This window comes from Akebia trifoliata, chromosome 15 (genome assembly GCF_017979445.1).
Source record: "Akebia trifoliata isolate Shusen 1 chromosome 15, ASM1797944v1, whole genome shotgun sequence".
In the NCBI taxonomy this organism is placed as follows: domain Eukaryota; kingdom Viridiplantae; phylum Streptophyta; class Magnoliopsida; order Ranunculales; family Lardizabalaceae; genus Akebia; species Akebia trifoliata.
In genome coordinates, this window is record NC_141389.1 from 25,295,841 (window position 1) to 25,321,424 (window position 25,584).

General features: G+C 32.6%; 1 protein-coding gene across 1 annotated transcript; it reads right to left on the minus strand.

Annotated features, from left to right (window-relative positions):
- Positions 1-2,582: 2,582 nt before the first annotated feature.
- On the minus strand, positions 2,583-3,095 carry LOC147384781 (ripening-related protein grip22-like). The gene has a single exon (XM_086424979.1). It carries the CDS (start codon positions 3,093-3,095, stop codon positions 2,583-2,585), a length of 513 nt encoding a protein of 170 aa, XP_086281105.1.
- Positions 3,096-25,584: the final 22,489 nt, after the last annotated feature.

The following is a 25,584-nucleotide window of genomic DNA, read 5'->3' on the forward strand; positions in this document are numbered from 1 at the left end:
AGATTATTATATTTTGAATGTTATTTGTTCCTGTTTACTTATTTAAAAACATGTATTATTCGTAATAGATTAGTTTGTTTATCTATTCATAGATGTCCCAACTATCGATATGTATATTTCTGATGGAGAATATTATATAAAAGGATCGCAAGATTAGAATGATGAGCATTATTTTTTATTATATATGAGCTGAGATTGGAATTTAATAGAACTATTTTGTATAGTTTTGAACTTCTTTATATATATAAAATTATGTGTATATGTCCAAAGAGTAAGAGTTAGTATATATGGCATGGACAACTGTTGATCGATATGAGATATGTATTTGATCTATGTACACTTTTACAATATACTAATAGTTATATATTTTAAAGTAATGTATATTCGTTATGATATGATGGTTGGAATGCAGTGGATATATAGATTTTGATTATACAGGTATATTTCTAAATGTGAAAATTATTCATAAGTTCAATTTTTAGGAAAAAATCTATCAAAATTACTTGTAAGAAATTCATATCGTATTTAAGTTTTGAAAATATTGATTTTGAGTTTTTTTTATTTCTCGCTCCATCTTTGAGATTTGAGAAAATTTAGATCCCAAATCGGGGGCAATGACAAAATCCTCTGTAGTGCGTCTTCCCTATCGAAGTCTTAAAATATTAAGGAATGCTATACTGGACAAAGAAAAATGTTGGAATGTTTTTGTTATACATTGTGTCTAAGTTGCATGAAATTTGAATGACTTATTATCATATCTTCTCGTCTCATCCCTGTGCATGTTAAAAGTCGTTAGTGATTACACTATGAGAAAACTAGAAAATTCGACAGAATAAATTGACGAGCAAAGGCCTACGAATTTTAGAAATTGAATTCTGACAGTCTTAGATTGTCGAAATTCTTGAGATTCTCATATTTGACGGTTTAGAGTTGTCGAATTTCTTCCATCCTTTATTAATTTGACAGTTTCGGCTAGTCAAAAAAAAAAATTGACAATGAAAATTCGACACCAATTTGACCTCTTGGTCCATCGAATTTTATGAAATTTGATGGCCCAAGGCAGTCAAATTTGGGCTTTTTCACATTGTGTTAGAATTTTTCTTTGGAGAATTTTCATGGTCATTAAATGCATTTTTTTTATTTGGTAAACTTTATTAAATTATCTCTGAGAATAATTACAAGTAATATCATCAAAAATAATTTTCAAAAGTTTTTTAAGAATGGAATCAACCTCCTCAATTACAAAATGCAAATTATGTCAATAAAAGTTAGCAAATAGAGTTATATTACATGGAAAATACTTTGAAGAGGTCATCCCACTTCAAAATTTTGGTACAATCCTCTTGTTTGGATTACACATGGTGCCTCCAAGAAGGTAATTTTAATATATATTAAAAAAAAAAATAGGGGTGTAATATAAATACAAAAAGCCATGTGTGATGTTATGAGGAGGGTTACTCTAAAATTTTGAAACAGCCTGGTCGCTCAAAGTTGGACTCTACCATTTATCTTTCTTATTTCTTAATTTTTGCTATAGAAAATGTTCTTTAATGAAAATATTTGATGTAGAAAAAAAGTAAAAAACCTTGAGATATGAAAATCGTTCTTTCTCTTCATATCTAATCCGTTCATTGATCCTAAACAATTTCTAGAAGCTCTCTAGTGAAAGAGATCCCTATAGTAAAATCTTTGGTACTGTGTCTCCAAGGGAAGATGGGAGAAGATACACTAATGATCACCATCACAACTAATCCCTAGGAAACTTGTATTTCCATTCCAGTTGTTGGACAACTGACAAGCCCAGATACGATGGGTGTGTTGCTAGTTCAACCAATAAATTAAGGACTTAAAACAATCAAACAAAAAAAAAAAAAAAACCCCCACTATTTGGATTAATGTAGCCAATGGTATCTGGGTCATTATTTTATCAATTTTTTTTTTTTTAAAATTTACATTTCAATTTAAATATATAAATTCTTGATTTTTCTTTTTGAAGATCTTGTCTCCAAAACTCTAATTTGAAAATCAAGAATTTTTTGCCGTGGATTGAAGACTAGGGTATTTAGTTAAGTTTCTGGTAAGACTCGCGTACAGTAATCCATGAGTATTAGGTACAATGGCCAGGATCTCCTTCCAAAAAGGAGAAGTCTTGAGTTTAAAGTTCAAACCCCTCGTTGGCCACTCACAGGGCTTTATCCCAGCTTACTTGATATGTGTGATTTGTGGCATATTGCACGTACTTGGGGATTGGGATGAGAGATGGTATTCTAAGTATTAAGGATATGGGTTAGATATGGTGTTTTAAGAGGCCAGTAATTTTACCCTACTAGTTGGGGCCTACGGTCCAGACATCCATCATTAAAATAATAAATAAATAAAACTAAAACCTCATTAATACAACAGTCAAGTAGGGCAAACCTTTTGTTTGCTTTTATTTAATCATGGAAAGAGCCAACCATCCACTCACACCACTAGACAACTAAACTAGCTGATATCTCCATTTATTCTAACCATACTATCTAGTGAAAAAGAAATTACAAGAGAAACAAACCAAACACCACAAATCTTGTAGGGGTGCCCACCTAGACCATGGACCATGTGATGTCCACCACACCCAAATTTATATCAAGCCCCAAGGCGTGCCACACGGCATTGGAACCATCAACAATGTTCTTGGCGCATGGACCTTGGTACGCATGCTCCACGTCACAGCCGTGCCTAGAGTCACACTCATCAACCACCTTAGCAGTTGTAGTCCTTCCATTTTTAGCTCTTATTTTGATCTTCTTTCCGCATCTGCTGCCATGTGCGTACCATCCAGTGGACAATGCAACTACACGTTCAGCGTTCATATGGTATCTGTTATCACACTTTGAAGGGCCTCCACCATCACCACCTTTCTCAAAATTATTATTAGTAAGACGGGCATGTGTGGAAGGTGTGACTGGAGGTGAGCATGTGTAAGTTGGATGGGTTTTGCCTCCCCTGCAAGTTAGAGTGCCAGACGGTTTGCATCCATCACCTGCTAGGGCAGTTATAAGAGAAGGAAGGATGATGAGGAAAAGAGACAGAAAAGATAGAGCTGCATGAGCCATAGTGAGAGAACAAGATTTGATTGGTTGTTTGTGTGAGAAATGAGGAGGGAGTGAAGGGTATTTATATTAAGTCCTGATAAAATAACTCGCCAGATGGCATACTCAAGCGACTCACTGACATGGACAAGTTTGAAAACTGTAGATCTTTCCGACACAGGATACACAGCTCGCTAGGGAGACACCTTTTTATGGAGAACTGCAATCATGTATAGCGAGGCATATGGATCTACGGTTCTGAACTTGTCCACATCAGTGAGTCTATTGAGTATGCCATCTGGCGAGTCATGTTATTGGAACTCATTTATATTTTTTTTTTGATAAGTAGCAATATATTCATATGAAAAGAAAATAATACTAGGCCAATCGAGGTGACCATCCTAGCAAGACCTTACAAAAAGATGCTACTCACCAGAAATATAAAGCATCCCATCCCAGTTATAAATAAAATCTTCGAAGAAGATCTCTCTAAATTCTCTAAAAACTTTGGACCAACAAAACAAAAGGCCCAAAATGGAAATAATTGTTTCTGTGCCATATTTTTTATTCCTCTCAAAGATACGGCCATTTTTCTCTCGTCACACCCCCCCAACATATTGCGAATGGTGTAATACTCCAAAGTAACCTCTTCATGCCACCAAACGAACATCCACTCGATGTCCAACTCGTGAAAAGGTCCTTTATTGTTTTGGACAAGCAAGTTAATATACCAAATAACTTAAGGAAATGTGCCCAAATTCCATATGTGAATTTGCAATGAAGGAGTAGGTGATCTGAAGATTCCCCATTATCCATACATAGAATGCAACAGTTTGCCCCATACCACCTACGTCGCATCAAAAAATCCGTCATTTGGATCCTTCCTAAAGAAGCTGTCCATGTGAAGAAAGCAACTCTACTTGGCACCTTCGGGCCCCAAATTGATTCATATGGGAAGGAGATATCACCATCATCATTACACAAGGAATGGTAGAAAGAACGCACTGAGAACCTACCATCCACACTCTCTCATCCTCCCGATCCCTACGGAGCTCAAAGCACGAAGCAACATCAATTACTCTACCAACCTCTGCCAATTCCAAGCCGTCAAGACCCCTTCTGAAACCAAAGTCCCAAGCCCATTCGCCGTCTATCAATCTTCGGAATGCTATGATAGGAAACCCTTTTTTCGCGGATATGGAATACAAAGAAGGAAACAACTCCATAAGGGGTTGATTATTGCACCAAATATCCTCCCAAAATCTAACTTTGTTCCCTTGACCCACTTTGAATTTAAGCCTCGACTTGAATAGAGAAATGATTTTCATAATACATTTCCACATCCCACAACAATACGGGTGTCTAACTGGGCCACTCTCCCACCCTGTTCGCCTAGCCCCATATTTTCCTTCTATCACCTGTCTCCACAAGTTATTGCCATCAGACCCAAACTTCCATAACCACTTCCCTTTCAACGCTAGATTCATTGTTCCGAGTCTTCTAATCCCGAGGCCACTCTTTTTCTTGTCTGAGCAAACTTGTTTCCAATTAACTAAATGATGCTTTCTACCCCCACCTCTGTCATGCCATAAGAAATTACGAAACAACTTATCCAGCCTTAACTCCACACTACGGGGCAAAGTCAACACAGATAAAAAATAGACTGGGATACTAGATAGGACACTTTTAATCAAAGTCAACTTGCCCCCCTTGGACAGATAATTTGCTTGCCAAATCACGAGTTTTTTCTCAACTCTCTCTACTATCGGCTCCCAAATCGACACCATCCTCTATGGGGCCCCCAACGGAATCCCCAAATAAGATGAGGGCAAGCTATCCACATGCCAACCCAACGAGGCCGCAAGTAAGGAAACACACCTGACCTTGTCGACCGAAAGTACCTTGCTTTTCCTCATATTAATTGGAGATATTTGGAATTTTTTTTATTATGAAGAATAGTCAAAGTTCAAAGTAAACCTCTAATAGGATTAAATAGGTGCATGTTAGATCCTTTACACATGTGGGTCCATATTCAAGAAGACATAACCTTACCGGCACGTGCAAGTGGGTTTGACTTGAGTTGACTTCACTTAGTGGCGTTTGGGTATTATATTTGATCGGCAGATTACTATGACTAGCCTTATGTTTCCTGTTTATGACTTTATGGGTTCGCTAGGTTCGGAAGGGAGCGGATTCTTTGTGGTCCGTTTTTTCTGTGGCTTTTCCTCTAGAGAACAACAAATTGAAAATAATAATTATTATTATTACAACTCAGCCCGTAGTCATGGTTTAGAGTAAATTTGAAAAAAAAAAAGAAAGAAGGATGGTTGAATGCACATGGTTTTAGTATGTGGTTGGGTATGCGGCAAACGTAACAAAGGCATAAAATCACACATCTTTTTCATGTGTATACATCTTTTTCATGTGTATCCCAATGAAAAAGATTTATGATTTTGTGCTCTTGTCACATCAATAATATCAATTAGGATATTCTATATTAAAAAATTCTAATAAATTAGAATATTTATGTTAGGCTAATTTTCTTATCTTGGTTAATGTAATTCTTATAAATATCCTGTCATGGTCATGTAATATTTATTCAAGAATTATCAATAAAATCAATTTTTCAACATGGTATCAAAATTCAAGTTCCACTGAGCATATTGATTTTAGTGTGTTGTTTCTTTGGTGATGCTGTCACGTCGGACATAAATCCTTTTTTTTTTCCCCTTTTTCTTCATTATTATTTTTTATTTTTTTCAATAAAAATCCTACATTTCTTTGCGTTTCTATGAATCTCTAAAAACTCATGTTACATGATTTCAATTATCATTTTATTTAAAATCTCTTCAATGAGACATTTTCTATTTAAGCCAAGCAATTCTAATTCGTAAATTTTTTAGAAAGATCACAGTGGACCTGAGCTAGAGTACCATCAGCTCTGACAGACTCAAAATAAGTAGGTTGCGACAGTGATAAATATTACAGATAGACGATGACCACCATCAAGTTTGATTGGTTGTTTACGACATTCCATCATCAATTTTTTTTTTTTTTTTTTTTTTTGTGAGAACGAGAGCAACTATTCAATTAAATCAATTGCATACTTTTTCTTCAAAAGACCATATAATTGCGGGAGGATGTAAGAGAATATGATGCATTATGTTATGATACATGAGATACATTGTATCATATCAATGTATCTCATCTCAAAAGGAAGATAGTGTTGGAGAATAATACATGTAATAATATCAGTTACGATATTCTATAGTAGGAAGTTCTAATAAATTAGAATATTTATATTGAGCTAGTTTCTTTATCTAGGTTGATGTAATCCTTATAAATATCCTATCATGGTTTAGGTAATATTCATCCAAGAATCTCAATAAAATTCAGATTTCTACAATACACAACTGCGTACCAAAACCAATTGCATTCATCACGACTCAACAAAAAAAAAATTTAGAATGCTGATTTTCTGACTCAATCTAACATATTAACTCAAAAACTCAAAGAATGGCATGTGCAATAACTATGAATTTTTTTTTTCCCTCAGGATACCCAACTGCAATTGTGTATCCCAACGGAAAAAATATACGGTTCTTACACATGCCACGTCAATGAGTCTATTAGTTTCTCTGTTAGAGTTGAGTTAGAAGATCATTGCACAAGAAATAAATGAAGGAAAGGATTCTTTGACAATTATTTAATGAACGTGCATGAATCTTTTAAGAGAAAATTATTTAAAGATCCTTGAGAAGGAATTCCTTTTGAAATACCCTCTAACTTTTATGTGGTAACTTGATGGTTTAATTATTAAACTTTTTCTTTCTTAATGCCCATCATCCCCCTTTCAATCATTGAGATCAATGATTCAAATTGTCATGGTTGGCAATTCAAATCATGGAATCAACTTTGATCCAATTGTTGATTTCGATGTTTTAACATGAATCATTGAGATCCATGATTCAAATTATTGAAATGAATCAATCAAATCATCAATTTTACTAATTAGTATGGGATACCTCACCAAAAGTTATAGGGTGCATTTGGAAAGATATCCTTTTAATAACAGATTTATCCAAATTGATAACTTCCATTTCTAATTTCTTGATTGTTTTACTAAATTTTCTCACATTCATCCAAATTAAACTGAGTGACCCTTCTTCCTCATTGAATAATTATTGATCAAAAGTTGGTTTGTTTTATGTTATCATATTCGTTCCTATGTACCAAATCATGAAGGAATGAATCAGTTTCATTCTTACTTGATTCATGAAACCTTAGCAAACCAGTATTAAAATGCTAAATACTATAATGGAAGGTTGAGTGGATTAGGTGCCTGATTTAGACTCCAATCATGAAGAGCATGGGTAAATCCCTTGGGCATTCAAGCCCCTCGTTAGCAACCCATAGGGATTTAGCCCCTGTTTGTTAGTTATTGAATGTACTCAGCTAGTTGGGCCTACGCACCGGACACCCAGTTATCCCTATGAATTGGGTTCGGTCTAATGCGACTAACCACAAAATATGGAACTGAATTTGAACCAGGAGCACATCCTTTGTGGCCCATTTTTATGTAGCTCTATGTAGTTAATATCACCAGTTGAGGATGTGTCACATCATCACACCCTCAAGACAGTTACATCTGATGATTTAAATTTAAGAGTTCAATAACAGTCCATTTTCAAACGAGTCATGCTAATCTGACACCCCCCATGTGGCCTACTCCCCGTACACTCCCCCACATGGCTGTGCATAGAATCATAGATTCTTTTTCCTCGGATTACACATCCCCCAAAAACATATGCTGTTGTGTATCCCGAAGAAAATCTATGGTTCTATGCACAGTCACTTGGGGAGTGTACGGGAGAATATGCGACCGGGGGGGGGGGATCAGAAAATCATTGTTCTTTTCAAACAATTGATATTTGCTTCTATTTTTCTAAGTGCTGGTTTTATAACTCAACCTGACGGAATAACTCAAAAGCTCACCAACGTGGCATGTGAAAAGAACGGTAGATGTTTTCTCCCCCCATGAAATCTACTAAGGAAGACTAATAGAAAATGACTTAATCATCTTTGAACTCTAGTTATAACGAAACGCTTAAAAGTCTTGCTTGTATTTAAAATCTGCCTTCACATATTAATTATAGACTATTAATCTCACTTGCTTAAAAGGAGGGGGGGCTCTTCCAACTGGGTCGATTGTGATAGAAAGTTGGCAAAGAAATATTGTGGTATAACAAGTGTTTTAAAAATCCAACTGGACAGTCGGACCATGTTGGACCAGACCCGTTAGTTTCTATGGGTCGAGTCAATTGAAAAAATCCAATTTTATAAACATCAATTGACTAGTCAATTTTATAAAAATCAATTGGACCAGTGACTCACTCGGGTTTGTGAAAGGATCGGTTCAATTTTTGGGTGATTTTAGCATACCCATTCACAATTTGGTGACTATTTCAGTTGGCCCTTGTGTTTTGAATTTGATGACATGCCTCTTTACCTAAGGTTTACTCTTGTAAACTAATGGAAAATAGTCTAATTTACTAAGATTTTAATTGTTTGATCCATATGGATTGCAGCGTTGGAAAAATAGTACTGCAACAACCTAAAATTCATGCCCAAATCAAATAGAAACACATAAAATAAAACTTAAAATAAATATATATTATATATATATATATATATATATATATATATATGGATTAGGATCCGTGTACACATAAAGCTACTCATAAAGTTACAACATGTTTTGTCTTATATGGGCAAAAATGTTTGGAATGGGCTGATTTTTTGTGAGGATGATCTCTATGGTGAGGAGATCATCCTTGCCAAAAATCAGCCAATTATGAAACTTTTAGCCCCATGTTTACAAGTTGAAAAATTTTAGATCGTCCAATTTTTGTAAATCAGTTTTGACGGGGTTAGAAATTTGGAATGAGATGATTTTTTGCAAGGATGATCCACTCACCATAAAGATTATCCTCACAAAAAATCAGCCTATTCCGAATCTTTTTGACCATATAAGACAAAAACGTTGTAACTTTATGAGTAGCTTTATGTGTCTACGGAACCCCACCATATATATATATATATATATATATATATAATATATATATATATATATATTATATATATAATATATATATATATATATATATATATATATATAGGGTCAGGTTCAAGGGTCATATGAGAAAACATATAAGAAAACTTTCGTTTTTCAAAATAAGGGTTAGAGGTTTTGGATGAGCTGATTTTTTGCAAGGATGGTCACTATGATGAGAAGATCATCCTCACAAAAAATCAGCTCAATCATAAACTTCTAAATCCATCAAAAGTGATTTACAAATTAGTGATAAAAATTGGTAAAAAATCGACAGTCCACATTCTAAATCACTTTTAATGGGGTTAGAAGTTTCAGATTGGGCTGATTTTTTTTTTGGATGATCTTCCCATCATAGAGATCATCCTCACAAAAAATCAGCTCAATCCAAAATTTCTAACCCATATTTTAAAATTTTATTTACCGTCGAAAGTTTTCTTATATGTTTTCTCATATGGCCCTTGAACCAGACCCATATATATATATATATATAGGGTCCCGTTCAGCACCCCAAGCTTTACCCTACACTTTAACAGACGTGTTTTGTCCTACATGGGTTAGAAGTTTTGGAATAGGCTGATTTTTGGTGAGGATGATCTCTATAGTGAGGAGTCATCCTCACCAAAAATCAGTCCATTCCAAAACTTCTAACCCATGTAGGACAAAACACGTCTGTTAAAGTGTAGGGTAAAGCTTAGGCTGTTGAACATTTCCCATATATATATATATATACTTTTTTTTTTTTTTTTTGCTTGATCCATGCAACTCTTAAATTTCAATTTAAAATCAATAGTGAAAAAATATCTCTTAAATTTCAAATTCAATTCCAATGGTAAAAAATTATCTTTTTAATTTTTTTAAACTCTTAAAATATCTACATTCCTATATAATAATAAAAATCTTATAATTTATCCCAACGTCATTGGATCATGTTTTTAAAGTTGAGATTAGATTTTTTGGAGGAACCCAAAAACTTAATAAATATCTCAACCTGGATCCAATCAGTTTGACCCACCAGTTCGACCAATTTGGACCAACCTGGTCAATTGTATGGGTCAATGACCAGTCTGATTTCTAAAATTTTGGGTATAACAACAAAATTCAGAATTAGCCAACTTGAATTTTTTCTAGAATGCAATTAATTTTGATAATACCTGGAGCAATTCCCAAATCGAAATTGAAAGGAATTTCTTCTGACGCATGACACCTCTGCATCAATTGAATGTTTGTGCAAGTAGAGTCGTGGCACGCCACCCACAAGAAAGAATGCCAGTTCAATGCCTACCCTATTTTTTTTAGTTACTTCCTTGTAAGTAGTTCCCTAAGTATTCTAATTTTAGGTAAGTGAATGTCCCTTTACTTTAGTGTCTCAATAGCTAGTTAGACTATCTAGTTATCAAGTCTTTATGATTAAAATCCTCCTACCAACTTCTCTACCTGGGCTCCATCGGATAGGAGATACCCTACTGAGTATTGAAGACTGATCTTTTTATCCTATCTCTATTCATTCCTTAGTAAATTCAATACTTCAGAAGTTATCTAAGCGCCTTCCAATAGACTTCCTTCCTTAACTCTTGACTCTTAAAGGGAACAGATCCCATCGGTATCACCTTTCTTTTCTTCCGGTCCGGATAGCTTGACCTACTGGAGGGGAAAGCCTAGGACTGAATTCAGCCTTTAGTTGCAGTAGACGATCAAGAATACCTTTATCGACGAGTATTCTATTATCTTATGTCTTCTATCTATAGGTGGGAGGACGGGGAATAAAGAATCGATAAGGAAGAATGATGGGCAGGAAGGACTTATAAGAAGTCCCTTAATTGGTTCGATCACAATCGTTGTTCGTTTGCCTTTTGCACGAAGGCAAGAATCAAATTGATTCACAGTAGTTTTGTTTGCCCAAATAAATAGTAGAACACTATATTTAAATATTTTAAAATAAGAAAGCAAGTCAAAAAGAAGAAGAACATTGTAGAGTAAAACTTTTGTAATGGAAAACGTTCGATAGAAGTTTGTTAGTATCTTTGTTCTTACAAGAGGATAAATACTTATAGAGAGAAATCCAACCTACATTGTTAGGTATTACTACAATTAAAAAATTATTAAAATAGAATAGTATAACATATTCGTTATATATCGATTACACTGGTAACGCAAACACCTTAGTATATCAACGGTTAGAGTTATAAAAATTATTTTTGACTAAATAATGCAATTAGAATTATTATTTTTTTTACTAAAAAGATATTAATGTTCATTAGACACCTCAATGCACAATGTCACGACTCAAGTTTCAAGATCTATAACCTGACCCATTACCATTTTTTGAACCATGATCCATAACTTAGGGGTGATTTAGGAATAATCCACATACTCACATCAATAAAAAATTACGTGTTGAACCTAACTGAAAACATTATCTAAATTCATGTCTTGGAAATATTCACATAGGACAGTTCAATACACATTCAATCAAAAATTCATAACTTGCTCAATTTTTATCGTAATTTAATGTAACACCCCATTTTGGAAAGATGATTGAAATAACAATAATATAAAAATTCTAAATCATATAAAATATTTATTTTTCTGGTATAAAAATACCGAACAAAGGTTATGTACAATGACACAATTTAGGATTTAACAACACATGGTGTGACTTCAAAAATTTGTACACCCTTCAGTTCTTATTAGAAAATAGAGATTTTAAATTCTATAAAAGTTATTAAAATGTGGGACCCAAGAAAAATATGAAATGTATATTAAAATCATTGTTTGGCATGTGAACTATTTTTAGAAAAACAGAGGTACAGAATGGATTTCCTACAATCCTATTCAATAGGTTGGACGATAAAATCCGAAATAAATATTTTTGTCATTGAAATGGTATGGGACCTAAGCTATGTCGAAGTTAACTTTCAAAACCTAATCCTCAAAAAAAATTAGAACCAAATGAGAAGTTTAAGCAGGGATTGTCACGATATAAAGTAGGTTTTGTTTTCTATTCATTTATGTTATCCATTAACAATGACCGCAAAGACAACTCCTTTCAAAATATAATAAAAAATTTAAAATTCCAGAAAAATATAAGAATATGCGTGTGCGAGTTACAAAATTTCTCTAAGTGATATCACATCATTTCAACAACAAATGAAAAATCTATAACCTTTCTAGTAACACATGTTAAAAGGAATCGACAACATTACAAATCTTCTTTTCTAAATCAATTAATAACCAAGGTTCTTAAAATGAAAATCCAACACATTTATTCAATAAATTGGTTTAAAACAATTCTAATAAACATAAGATAACATCAAGAATTTTTTCCAAAAACCCATACACCCTTAATCGTAGAAGCAAATCAACTTAAGAAATAAAACATAGCAAATCGCTGAAGACGATCTCAATGTCCCTAATGTGTTCTAATCGAAATCTAAAATTTTATAATATAAAAAAAAACATAAACCACAAGGCTCGAGTAGGAACTCATCTCTACATTTTTCTAAGAATTAATATAAGACAAATAAATAGAACATAAAAATTTTACAAGAAAAAATATATATTCATGATCAATAACAATAGTAAAACTTCAATGACAATAATAATTAAAAAATATATCATAAAATATTGTCATCATTGTCATCGTATTTCAAACCTAAAATTCAATAATAAATCTAACTACATCACAATTTCAAATATGGAACTCTCACATTCTATCATAAATATCTTATTTTAATTGAGAAATAAAGGAAAAGATGAACCTACCTTTTTTTTTTTACAATGAGTCTATGATTCGACTACATTGATTCACTTGATTCTACGAATAATGTTTTCTTCTTTAATAATAGGAAACGATCAAGGCTCTATTGATATTAAAAGTATTTTTTTTTCAAAGATGAAAATTTCTCTCTTTCTCTCTCTTAAATATGAGATTAAGTTTTAAAATAAAATAAAGGTGTGCTCCTAAAAATTCTAGGAACAATGTCATAAGATATTATCTCATTTATTTACTCTAAATATTAATTCTCCTACAAATCTAGGTCACTCATAAATTAAGAAATTTTGTAACTGTTTTAAAATTATTTCCTTACTTCAACATGAATATAAAATACTAATTTGAATTTTAAAATAAATTTCCTACTTGAACCCACTCTATTTAAGAAATGAATTTAAATTTTGAATAATTTCCTAATCAATTCTCATATCATCCTTATTCTTTATTTTTCTATATTACTATTAAAATAATAAGGAAACAAAATACTTATTAAGAACCATCACAATATGTAAGTTTTATATAAATTTTATTTGTATTCTCTTTAGAGATTTAATGATACCAAAATAAAATTCAATGTATTCCAAAAAAATAATTCCAGCAATTTTGACTTGATTAAGGAGGTGTTTGAATATTTTTTTAAGAACTTAAGATAACACCATTTTGTCATAAAAGCCCTTAATTTTATATTAAATAAAAATAATATTTCCTATGCGCATTATAAATTACATTATAACACTACTGTAAACTAATCATTTTCATAGTGACTCATTTATCCTTATTTTAACAAATACTATCTACATCACATAGACTTCTATGATTTGAGCTACTAATTTATCTATTAGATTTATTTATAGGGTCTATATATTTTAATTAATAACTCAATTATATAAAGTCAAAATTCTATATTAGTAACCACTTTTTATTTCATAATTTTTTTTTTTTAATTTTAACAGTGAATGAAAATATGATATTAATCAATATTTTGTTTCATAATTAAGTTGACTTCAAACTTTGACAACTAATTGTCTAACATAATAAATTATCGAAATGTGTAGTATAAAACTACCATATGTTAAAATCAAAAATATTAATTATAGTATATCACAATTAAAGAGGTTTTCAAGAGTATTATTTATCAAATAATTTCATGATTTTTAGATCAGGGGTATTACACAGCACCTGTCCTATCTCAACCCATGCATGTGTGTGTGTTTTTATTGAGTTGACCAATGTAGAATTTTTCCTTTGGAGGAAAAACTTGGGTGCCCCTTGGGGTATTACTCCAAACCAACCAGTCACCAAGCAAAAAAAAAAGACCCAAATTATAGAGACAATACAAAATTGAGTTGTACTGGAGTGACCTCAAATTGGAACCTCATAGCACACTTCTTGATGTGAAAGTGGATGGGAATCATAGATGATTTTTCACTCGTATTTCAATGAAAAGCATCTATGATTCCCATACACTTTCATGTCAAGAAGTGCAATATGAGGTTCTACAAAATCCAAGGAAGGAAAATGTGTTAAAACCATAAAATGGCTTAGAACTTCCGAAGAAGAACATGGGATAGTACATATCTCGCCAAGTTTGCAAATGATGCAGGTAGCAAACAATCCTTGTAAGCCATTTTGGAAATATACTTCGAGCCTTGGGGTAATTCATTGTTCAAAAAATGTTCCTAAAGAAAATCTCTAATGGTGTAATAAGTACCATAAATCAACGTAAAATAGTGTGTAAAGGGAGCAAGGATGATATATAGCGACTAGGCGGTCATTTAGTAAGTGATCAGGCAGTCACTTAGAGAACGATCAGACGTTCGCTTAGAAAATGATCGATCACTCAAAAGACCAACCAAGCAATTGCTCAAGAAAGCAACCAAGTGAATGCATAGGAGAGCGGTCACTTGGGAAAGCAATCGATCATGAGACTGAGCGATCAATCGAAGGAGAGCGAATAGTCAAGATAGCAATCACTCGAAGGAGAGTGAGCGGTCAAGAGATCGACTACTTGAACAAGAGCAATCAGCAATCACTCTAAGTAATAGAATTTTGTTACAAATATTCTCTTAGCAACCAAAATCTATTAGAAACACACACACACCACACACACACACAAAGTGCAAAAGTGATATTTGAATATTAAAAATGGATATTTTGACGAAAAAATATTAAATAAATGAAAAAACAACATAGAATAACGCACAAAAATAAGCAAGAAAAAGAACATGCAATTTTAAGAAAACGTATTTTCTATCTAAAAGGGGTGATATCCAACATCCAAAACAGGGAATTAATGTTTGTAAAACACTAAAACTGAGAAAAACAAAAAAAAACAGTGGACTAAATGTTATCGGAATTTAGAGGGTTAAATTTGAAAATCCTTTAATATTCATTTAATTTTAACCATATGGTAAATCAATCTATTAACCATAGGGTAATTCAATCCCATGTATGTTTTATGCTTTTTTACTTTATTGCTTTAAGTTTAGTTGATAGTTTTGTTTTTTACCTTTAGTAATTTTAATCTCACATCGACTAAGAGAAGAATAGATTTGCAATTCTTAAATAGTTATACTTCTAGTAGTTTTAAAAGCGGATAGAAGTAGTGGGCGGGCTCATGGGGGCCCAAGAGGAAAACCCATGATTCCAATTAGAATTTGGATCCACCGGTCCGAAAACCTTAATGCGTGTGCGTAGGGGATGTAAAATCTTGAATTTACACCTCACGTGGGTGCACGCAAAGGCCTGTTTTTGCTTTAATTTTTATATTATATATTCGAATTTCGTTTTAAGACAGTGCTTTGTGGACGCCTCAACCATTATTTAAGTAATATTTCTTCTATTACATTCAATTTTAAAATCAGAATTTTTCAAACTTCTTCTCTCTTTATCCATAAGAAAACCAAATAAATTAGTGTAAAAAAATAGTGATTTAAAGTTCTTAATGGAAATTAAAGAAAGAGAACCCAAAAATTACCACCAAGTGGATCAATGAAAGCACTATTTTATTCTCTCTCATTTGGATCCATTTGAGAGTTGTAATATGGGGTGTTTCTCTTTTGTTTTTCGGGACATTTGAGGCAACCAATTTGAGGAACATTTAGAGGGTGACAACGGATGATTTCTTTTACCCTTTGTTCTCATCACACTGATGATGGATCAAAGATCCAACCACGCAAGTAATGAGGCAATTCTTGAGTTTTCCTTGAAAAGTGTTAATGAAGAACTTCTATTCTAGTTCCAATAGATTTAACTCCATTAACTTGTTGTAAATAAAATTACAGAAATTAAATTAAATGGTCTCTTACCAAGAATAGAAGGATTAGAGGAAAGAAAGAAAAGTCAATAGTTCTTGAACTTGTTATGTAAATTTGACATAGTTTATCCTTAATAATCTCCTCCTTTCTTGCTTTCTAATCTCTCCTATTTATAGACTCGTTGGAGAATCAATTACGAAGAAATTTACAAAAATAGGCTAAAAAAATGAATTGTCGATCGCTCTTTAATTAGAGTAGTCGCTTTGGAACGATCAAATATCTATTTTTGTGATTTCTCGTGGGATTTCTACTGGTATACCTCTTATTGATCGAAAATGTGTCTTATTTTAGACACAAACTTTGATGGACCATGAGCATTGCACAACACTTAGAGATATGGAGAGATTGTTAAAGAGATTTAAATTTTGCGTCTTCTTTCTAAAGTTGCGATTTCAATTTCAATGGAGAGAAAGCAATAGAGCTGTTGATTTCTTGGCACATTTAGGGGCTCATGGAAGTATTTATTTGTAGTTGAGGAGACAAATTCTATACCTCAAGAACTCATGAATATTATTGTCGATGATTTATCTTGTAATTATATTCATGAAATTTTATTAATACAAGGGAGGTGTCCCACCAACCCTAGCTTACTGATTTTATAATAATAATAAATAAATAAACAAACTTTATCAAGTCTCTCATTTTGAATTATTTTCTTCATTTATTTCTCAATTATTGTTTTACGATCATTTCTTTATGTTTATTTACATCCACCAAGTGAGATAGCAATATGAGTTGTTTTACTATTTAGGAGAGAGAGAGAGAGAATCCAACCACCAAGTTTAATGTTAAAGAAAAAAATTAGATAAGAGGCTAGTGAAGGGTGAATTTGAAATATACCCTCCATAATTTTTGTTGAACATTATTGGAGAAACCACCGTATTTGTAAACTGATGACAGAACCCATGAACTTGGTCTAGTCTTCAAAGCTAATAGAAAATGATTCAATCATCTTCAACTTCTAATTACAATGAGATGTTTAAAAAACAAAATTGAGTGTCGATGCATGATGCCACGACTTGTGCTTAATAATAACCAATATCACCTTCACATATTAACCATTGACTAGTAACCTCACTTTATTAAAAGGGGAGAAAAAAAAGTGTCAAAGAAGATGGCACTTGTCGAACTGGATCGATTGTGATTGGAACTTGTCAAAGAAAATCTTTTAATTAAAGACTTTCCTTTTGGAAAATTTGAACATCCCCTTCTAGGCCTTTAACTTGGGAATTATTCTTACCTCAAAGAAATTCTTTTAATTAAGGGTTTTGTTAAGGTGGGGCACGCGTTAAGTGCAATAAATATACTTCAGAAATTGGAACGTGAGAGTATTTTAGTAGAAAAATAATTTTTTTAAGGACATTATCGATACCAATTCCCATTTCCAAAGTGTATTTATTGCAGTTTAACATGTGCCTTCTGCACACATAACAAAACCCTATAATTAAAGACTCCTTCTGGAAGATTTGAACATCTACTTCTTGGTCTTTGATTTGGGGATCATTCTTTGGTGCATTTATGTCTAGCGATCAAGACAAGTGAAAGATGAAGAGGAAGGATGCATAAATGCTATCTAAGGAGTTGGTTTACTTTTTAAGAAAGAGTATAAATCCAATACGGTGTCCCGTTCCAATAAATAAGAATGATGTCTATGTGTCATATTTTGGTTGGAGAATAAATACATCGGACTGCATGCACGACTCAATTAGGACCTTAAGGTGTCTTAAAACTCTAGTAAGAGCATGCCCCATGAACACTGTTCTTATTTTATAGGAACAGGACACTGTATTCGATCCTAAGTCCTAAAAAAAAAAAAAGAATCAGATCAAGTACCGTGTCCCATTCCTATATAATAGGAATGTTGTTTATGTGGCACGCATTTTTGTGGGATTTTAAAGGACTTAATCAAATCGTTTTCTACATTGCATGTAGCCTTATGTGTTCCTTTATAATTTGCTCATTATTTCAGATGCCATTGAGTTTTCAAAAATTTTGCCCGCCTTCCCCAAATATTTTGGTGACTAAGACTGACCTTGTACGGTTTTGTGAATATTTCACAAAGTTTTCAAACTGATGAAATACACTTTAGCCTTCCCACAAAATCTTTTGATAATTGAGGCATCCACTCTACCAATTTGGTGGATATTTGAGATACCCTTTTATTTTCAAACTAATGACATGTACCCCCTTGACCTTGTTCTTCCTTTATTGACTAACAAAAAATATCCTAAGTACCCTCATTTTCAACTTGAATTAAAAACCCTGAATTTTATCTTCATAATGTTAGTCATTGTCAAAATTTTCAACATTTGTATCAAATTAATTTTAATCTATGTATCCTCATTTTTAATTCATCCTTTTGGACATCGCCTTAATCTCTTGTAGAAAACCTGGATTTTTCTATAACGTATCTCTCTATCATATCTTGTTCTTTAGATTTTAAAAGTTAAATGTAGATTAATCTTATGGTTGAAGATGAGGATAAATTTGTTTACCCAAGATGTTGGAGATAAGGGGTTTTGAAAAGATAAATCCAAGGTTTTTTTTTCAAAATTTTAGATTGAAAACGAGGGCAAAGTGGTCATTTTTGCAATAGTCTATTAGAGAAGACTGATGTCAAGGAGCTTGTACTTAGAGAGTATTTAAAATACTTTATGTCAAATTGATGACAACATTACCTAACTTGACTTTGGTCTTATATCATAGACTAACACGAAATTACTTAAATGCCTCTTTCTTCAACCTCTAACGAAAAAACTTGAATTTTTATCCAAAATCAATCTTCTTCAAGCTCCTCAACTTACCATTAACCAATAGTCCCTCTAAAAATGTAGAAAACTTTGAATCTGTTTAGACTCGTCATTGTAATAATGTAGAAAATTGTTGATCTTGATGTTGAGTTTAGTCCCACATCAGATACTCATTGCCTTGTCTTTTTCCTTATAAGTTCCCGGGCCTCTCCACTCATTGCCAATTGGTCTTGAGTTGGACCTCTAGTTTTAACATGGTATCAGAGCTCTAGTCCGTATAGATTACGAGTTCAAATATTTCCACCCTTATGAGTGAGGGGAAGTGTTGAGTGTACATTTTCCTCCACTTTTGAGTGAGTCATACCTCAGTTAAGCCTCAATTCTCCCTTCTCCAAGTAAGAGATACATTGTTTCATATCAATGTATCTCATCTAAAAAGAAAGGTATTGTTGGAGAATAATATATGTAGTAATATCAATTAGGATATTTTACATTAGGAAATTCTAATAAATTAGAATATTTATATTATGCTAGTTTCCTTATCTTGGTTGATGTAATCCTTGTAAATATCCTATCATAGTTCAAGTAATATTCATCCAAGAATTTATCGTGACTGCCTTCTCAATCACTTCTTGAAGTATCTTCTGTCCATTGCTCTTAATATGACAGCCCTGAGGAGCGCTTCAAGCTCTTCAAACACAACTGAGGACTGGAATCTCTATTTTACATGCACCACACTAACAACCCCAACACTATGATTATTTCTCAACTTTTAATTGGCGAAAATTATTCTACTTGGAGTAGAGCAATGGAGATGGCTCTCAACACTAAAAACAAACCTGGATTTATTGATGGCTCCATTACCAAGTCGATTGATTAAAATGATCCTAACCTTCTTCAATGGACACGCTGCAATAATATGATCAATTCTTAGACCCTCAACTCTAAGGAACTAGAATTTAGCGTAATCTACGCTGGGACTGCATATGAGGTATGGAATGATCTTAAGGAAAGATTCTCCCAAATTAATGCATCTCGTCTTTTTCAATTACAAAGAGACATTATTTCTCTTCACCAAGAAAAAAACATTAATGACTAGCTATTTTGCCCGTTAAAAGGGACATTAGGATGAATTATATGCCTTAAATCCTCTTCCTAACTGTACTCATGGAGCATTGAAAATTTCAGTTGAGTACCAACCTCGTGATAATTTCCCACATTGGACACTCATTGCCTTGTCTCTCTTCTTATAAGTTCCTAGGCCTCTCCACTCATAACCAATTGGTTTTGAGTTTGACCCCAAATTTATCACTTGAGGTGACATATGTGATTCTTATATGTCTTTCTTGAGAAAGTTAAAATATTTTTATTTTTATTTTTTTGTGAACCTTTCACGAATGAAACACATATTTGCAAACTTTATAAAACATTGTAGAGTCTTAAGCAGGTCCCTCATGTTTTGATCAGCTTCATCTATTTTCTTTTTTCTATCAATTGTAAATTTAGTCACCCTACATCTAAAAGACTTCTCACTATCTTCTAGTGTGAAGGCCCATCAAATTCTCAACTTTATGTTATTAGTCCCGTGGAAGGATAAATTTGCAAGCCACAGAAATAATGAAACTGGTCATTAAAATGTTTGAGATATTATTTGATCTCTAGGTTCCGGCCTATCAACTATATTGCTCGGTAGCAGAGATTCCCACCTAGCCATCGTCGTTTGGAAAACGATCAAAGAGAATGAGATCCTAGAAAAAGAAGTATGCAGATCCCTGGATTCTTGGAATTTCATCGCGATATGCTAGGAGAGGTTCTAGTCTCAAGGATTCCCACGCTTCTTAGTCAAAAATAAAAGGAGGTAAGATTAAAAACATGGAAGATAGAAATTCCCACTCTATAAATAGAGGAGAAAGGCCACACCCTAAGGTACACGATTTTGACTCATAAAAATTCTGTCAAATCTTCTATGGGATCTAACTTAAGTATTGGAGGCTTTGTGTATCAGGGAATAGGAACGATTGAGAGAAGATCCTACACACGGGAGAATGGAGATCTCGAGGTGATCACGAAAATCACCTCGACAAGTCCTTTTGGATTTGAACCTAATTTTTTTTCATATGAAAATGCAACCATCTCAATATAAAAATTGAATATTGAACCATCACTTCCAACTTGTTCAAATGTTAAGGATTTGGTATAGAGTCGTGATAATCTAACTACCCCACGTGGCACACTCAATCGACTCTCCTAACGTAACAAATTCTGGAATCGAAGATCTAGACATCTCTAGATGCATTATTCCTTCGAGATACACATTTTTATGGGGAAGTGCACTTTTGTATCCCAAGAGTATAGATCTATGGTTTCCAAACTTGTCACTTCAAGAGAGTCGATTGAGTGTGCCACATGAGGTAGTCAGATTATCAAGATTCTTTGGTATATTCTTCATGGGATTGAAAATCTTTGCCTCTTAGTGTTCGTGCAAAAATTGTTGAGCTTCTCCTTTGGACTCCTCGGCAGTAGGAGTAGGATGCCTTTTAACGGAACTCTGCCACTTAAGTCATTGCATAATCTAAGAGTGCTTAGTTAGTAAATTTAAATGAATCATATATGATACTCTTCTCTTATTTATAGATTCTTTAATATCTCTTTCTGTTTAGAATCATGATAATCTTACTACCCCAGGCAGCAAACTCAACCGACTCTCTCTGACATGACATGTGCTAGAATCGTAGATATGTACTCTTTGAGATACACAATTACACTTTTATGAAGATGTTCTGTTGTGTATCCCGATGAATAAAGATCTACAATTCTAGCACAAGTCAAGTTAGGAGAGTCATTGAAGATGCCACATGGGGTAGGGTTGGCAATGATCTAAAATATATCCGATGTTCGAATTGGTCCGATCCGAAAAAAACATGAAAAATTGAATTCGGATTGGAATCTTTAGATCCAAAACAATTTCGGATCAGAATTGGATCTACCCCAATCCTCTCCGTAAAAAATCCTATCCGAGCATATTTTAATAATTTTTTTGTAATTCTTAATTTCATATAAATACATATAAATAAAATATTTTAGTCTTTTTAGTTTCCCTCTATATTTATGGTTGGAATGTAGGTTTTTTAAAAATTTTATGATTTTATATTTTTTAAATTTATTGAACATTGATCATTTGAAAATTAGGCATTTGTTTGGACTGGATCGATTTCGGATTAAGGATGAAATGAAAGGGATCGGATTCGGTTCATATATTTATTAATTTGTTTGGATTGGATCGAGTACATGTTTTCAAATTTTTGGATCAATATTTAAGTGATATTGATCCGTTGCCAACTCTAACGTGGGGTAGTCAAATTGTCATGATATTCTGACTCAAAGATTTTCGCTCGGTCGACATGGCAAGTGCACAGAACTGTAGATCTTACAGTTCTATACACTTACCACGTCAACCGAGTACGGAGTGAATGATTCAAGTCAGATTATCATTAGGCTTATAAATATATATGTGAGGTAGTCTTATAAATATATATGTGAGGGGTGGGTGGGTTGAGGGAGATAAATCCGTTTCTTTTTATCCAAAAGTTATCAATCCAATTTTCAATGAGTTAACAATCGCTAATGATTCCTCATCTGTGACTTTTTTTTAGGGGAGATTATATTCCTCACTAAAAGGTAAGTGAAAATTTTCAAATAAAGAAGGGAAAATTTCTTAAAGAACCGTTGCAGAGGGATTTCTTTTTAAATAGTCCCTAAATATTTTTTCAATGATTGTTTGGCAAGACATTTAGTTAACTTTTTCTTTCTAAATGGTTCCTGGAACTCATCTCCCACATTTCTCATTATTGAATGCCCTAGCCATTTGAACTCATCGTTTTATATCCAAAAAGAGGACTCCATTATATCAGAAAAGATTTAAGAAAGAAGAAGAAATCATTTTCAAAGACTTTTTCAAATATTTTAAAGATATATGTAAAAAATTAGGGTTTTTACACTTTTTTTTATATAAATTTTTAATGAAAATCGATCAATAATGATTCTTTTGGGTTGAAATCATTTAAACAAGTTGTTATCTCAAGTTTTTAGTTGACATTTTCATGTATTTTAGTTAGAAAAACTCAAAAATTGAATGGGTTGGATTTATCAGTGTCGAGTTCACTACTTTTTATTTTAACAAATGGTGAACTCAACAGTAATTAAAAAAGCGTTGAGTTTGACAGTAAATAAAAAGTGGTGAACTCAATAGTAAATAGTGGTGAATTCAATATTAAAAAATGTGAACTCGACACTAAATATAAAAATGTCAAGTTCGACAGTAAAAATTATGAACTCAACAGTACAAAGAACTATTAAGAAAGTAAAAAATTTTACTAATTGTCCTGTCAAGTTAACATGCAAAACTTAAGGACTATTTAGAAAGAAACCCTTTAACAAGCGACCTTTAAGTAATTTTCCTAATAAAGAAAGAAAAAAAAAAAAGGTCAAACATGATTAGAACACACCAAGCATGAGCTAAGCAAAATAGTTTTTAAATCATACATGCTAAAAAAAACCTTTTATAGGCGCCAAACGTTTTCTACAGTCCTCTCTCAATCACTCACTCACTTAGTGGGTGTGAGGACGCCAACCATGTATGCTAGAAAAACCTATTTTAGGCGGCACTCCTTTCGATAAGGATGTATTTTTAAATGCACCGTGAATTTTGGGACAGTGTCTTAAAAAAGATTAAATTAACTAAAATCATGAATATTGATGATTCAAATTGTTGAGATCAACCATTCAAAACTCAATCATTTGAATTGTTGATCACAATGATTCATGTTCAAACGTCAATACTGACAATTGTAAAATGCTTGGTGTTGACAATTTAAATCATTGGTCACAACCATCCATGTTAAATGTCGAAATCAACTATTTATAATTGGTGTTCACGACAAATGTAAAAGGTTGAGCTCAATGATTTGAACTGTCAATTTTGATAATTTGAGTCACCCAAATCACAAATTGAAAGTGGGTGAGAGGGCATTAAGAAAGAAAAGTTAAGTAAAGAGACCATCAAATTATTACTACACAAAAACGGAGGGTCTTTAGAAAGAAATCCCTCTATTAGGAATCATTTAAGCAATTTTTCCTATTAAAAAAAAAATTAATAACATAATAATAACATAAAAGTGGAACCTTATGATGAGATATAACCTCACAAGAGATGTGTCAAAGATTATTCATTGGGATTATCAGTCTCCTTGGTCAGGATAACAGTTCAATGGCATAAAAAGAGGATCTTATTTGGAGAACAAGTTTTTGATCAATTTATGTGATTAAACCAGTAATCTAATTTAATTAAGCATTGGAGATTCTTTGGTATATAATATATTGATGCCCTCAACATCAATGACGAAGGATTACTTTTAACATAAGATATTAATAATCTTAAGATATTGATAATCACGAAAAAACCACTCCACACCCATAAATAGAAATCTAATGAATTTATCAAATCTAAATAGTTAAACACTTATATACATACTTGAACCAAAAGATTCTCTTGTGACTCCAAAAATGTTCCAATAAGCATAAGACCGTTTTATTTATTTATTTATTTTTGGTTGTTTAGGAACATACAAATCCGTAACTCCATCCATGTATTGATCTTATATGCATTGAACCTATCCTGCTGGGAAAATAGAGTGTGGAAAATAAGAAAATCAAAATTTTGGGATTTTGAGGTGCAAAAATATCGATTTCTTCAAGACTTTATTTGTCTCCACTCGTAGAAGAGTTTGTTGACGAGTTGTCGATAAAATAGCCTCCAAAATCCAACAAAGCCATTGTGAGAATTTACAAACAACAATCTTGATAATTCTCTACGAAATAGTATATATTCTTCGACTTTGATAATTTGGAAAAACTAAAATACTTCACAATTTATTGGAAAACTCTAGTTGAATTTAAATCTAAATGTAAAAAATACAAAGTTAAATTCTTCAAAAAATTAGAGTGATTTGACCTAAATGTCAATCCTATTTATAGAGATTGATAGGATTCTTAAATATTTCTCCATAAAGACATTTGAATGAAAGATGTGTCCTTTCATCTCATGATTTAACTGGGAAACCATGGCGATAGGTTGTTGTAATAGTCCTCCTTGAAATTAGCATAAAAAAAAAAGTCAAGGGATATATCCATTCATAAATATTAATAAATAACGGAAAGATCATTCATGAAAACTCAAAGGACATGACTCTCCATAAATAATTAATCATTTGCATCTTTTAAAAAACTTATTTAATCAAAAAATAAATTTTATAAAATAAAATCCCAACAAAAATTAGAGACAAGATTAATAGTCTTTTTACTTACTTTGTTATATGTTGGAAAACTTCGAATTTCCATGGTATTGAGTATCCCAAAAGGCTGAGCATATAAATTAAATTAAAAAATTAGAAAATTAGTGAAACAAAAGAAAAAAAATACTAATAATAATGAAAGTGAGGCATGACGCATGTGTGTAGGATCCTATTGTAAGAAACTACCAAATTCATCTACGTCATGAAGT

Coding starts and splice junctions, on each gene's coding strand:
- LOC147384781 (XM_086424979.1), bottom strand. CDS start 3,095: ATGGCTCATGCAGCTCTATCTTTTCTGTCTCTTTTCCTCATCATCCTT.